Raw genomic sequence first — 1,118 nt, forward strand, 5'->3', positions numbered from 1 at the left:
GGTGCCCCGCTGCTGCTCCAGGAGCCCCAGGCCAGGCTCCCCACACTGCAGGGCCCCTGCCTGCCCGGCACCCCACCCCAGAGCCGCCACGCCCTCAGCAGCCCTCTCTGTCCTTAGGCCACGAATGGCGGCAGCAGCGCATTCAGCGACTACTCGTCCTCAGTCCCCTCCACCCCAAGCATCAGCCAGCGGGAGCTGCGCATCGAGACCATCGCTGCCTCCTCCACCCCCACACCCATCCGCAAGCAGTCCAAGCGGCGTTCCAACATCTTCACGGTATGTGCCCGTGCCCCGCCCCCTCCCACCTGCCCAGCTGCCTCCACCCAACAGGCAGCGCCCATCTAGGAGGGGAGCCACCTGCAGCCTCCATCCGCACAGACACACACAGCTTAGTAGGCTCTAACCGGCGCCCTGGTCCACACCCAGACTCTTCCAGGCTCTCTCTCTGAGCCCACACGGGCTGCCCTCCGCACATCCACATGGAGCCACCTGCCCTCCCGCACACACCTCCCCTCCCGGCCACCTCAGGGCTTCTAGGCCAGCTTGGGGGATCTGTGGAGGCATCTGCTCTCACTGCCCCACACCCTAGATTTCGAAGTTGTGCACCAGGGCTACGCAGAGAGCTAGCGGCAGAGCTTGAACCAGGGCCCAGGCCTCCTGTCCACGTTCTGATCTTTCCCATTCATCACCCCACGCTTCCTACCGCCGCTGCGGTCGGTCTAGCACAGCCTTAGCCATCTTTCCTAGGCCTCCAGCCTGTGCCCCACCACCCTGCCTTTAACCTCACAGGTCGGTTCTCCCCTTCCCCGCAGACCTCACCCCCAGGGCCCCATGTGCCTCCTGCTGCTCGGGGCCCAGCCCCTAAGCTCTTAGGTGTCCTGAGCCTGCTGTCTGTCATGCCCAGGATCTAGCATCTGGCACATAGTCCACCCCCAAATGCTCACCCTCCAGCTGGGACTTGGCTGGACCATTCCAGGATCTTGGGTCAGACACAGGTGGGTGAGCTGCCGCGTGGATTCTCAGGAGCCCGCCCTGTCCTTCTGCGTCACTCCATGCGCCTCTTTCTGAGCATCAGGGCTGGGCTCTCCGCCCGGCCTGTGTCTGCCCGCCAGGCCAGG

At 65.1% G+C, this 1,118-nt stretch overlaps 1 protein-coding gene across 1 annotated transcript in view; it reads left to right on the forward strand.

Moving 5' to 3' along the window:
* Window positions 1-1,118, forward strand: part of AGAP3 (ArfGAP with GTPase domain, ankyrin repeat and PH domain 3) — a 26,345-nt gene that overhangs the window by 2,975 nt on the left and 22,252 nt on the right. The window contains exon 7 of the mRNA XM_006767272.2: window positions 118-276. Coding sequence (XP_006767335.1) covers window positions 118-276 — 159 coding nt within the window. The remainder of the gene's footprint in view (window positions 1-117; window positions 277-1,118) is intronic.

The sequence above is a fragment of the Myotis davidii genome, unplaced genomic scaffold (assembly GCF_000327345.1).
Source record: "Myotis davidii unplaced genomic scaffold, ASM32734v1 scaffold762, whole genome shotgun sequence".
Lineage (NCBI taxonomy): Eukaryota > Metazoa > Chordata > Mammalia > Chiroptera > Vespertilionidae > Myotis > Myotis davidii.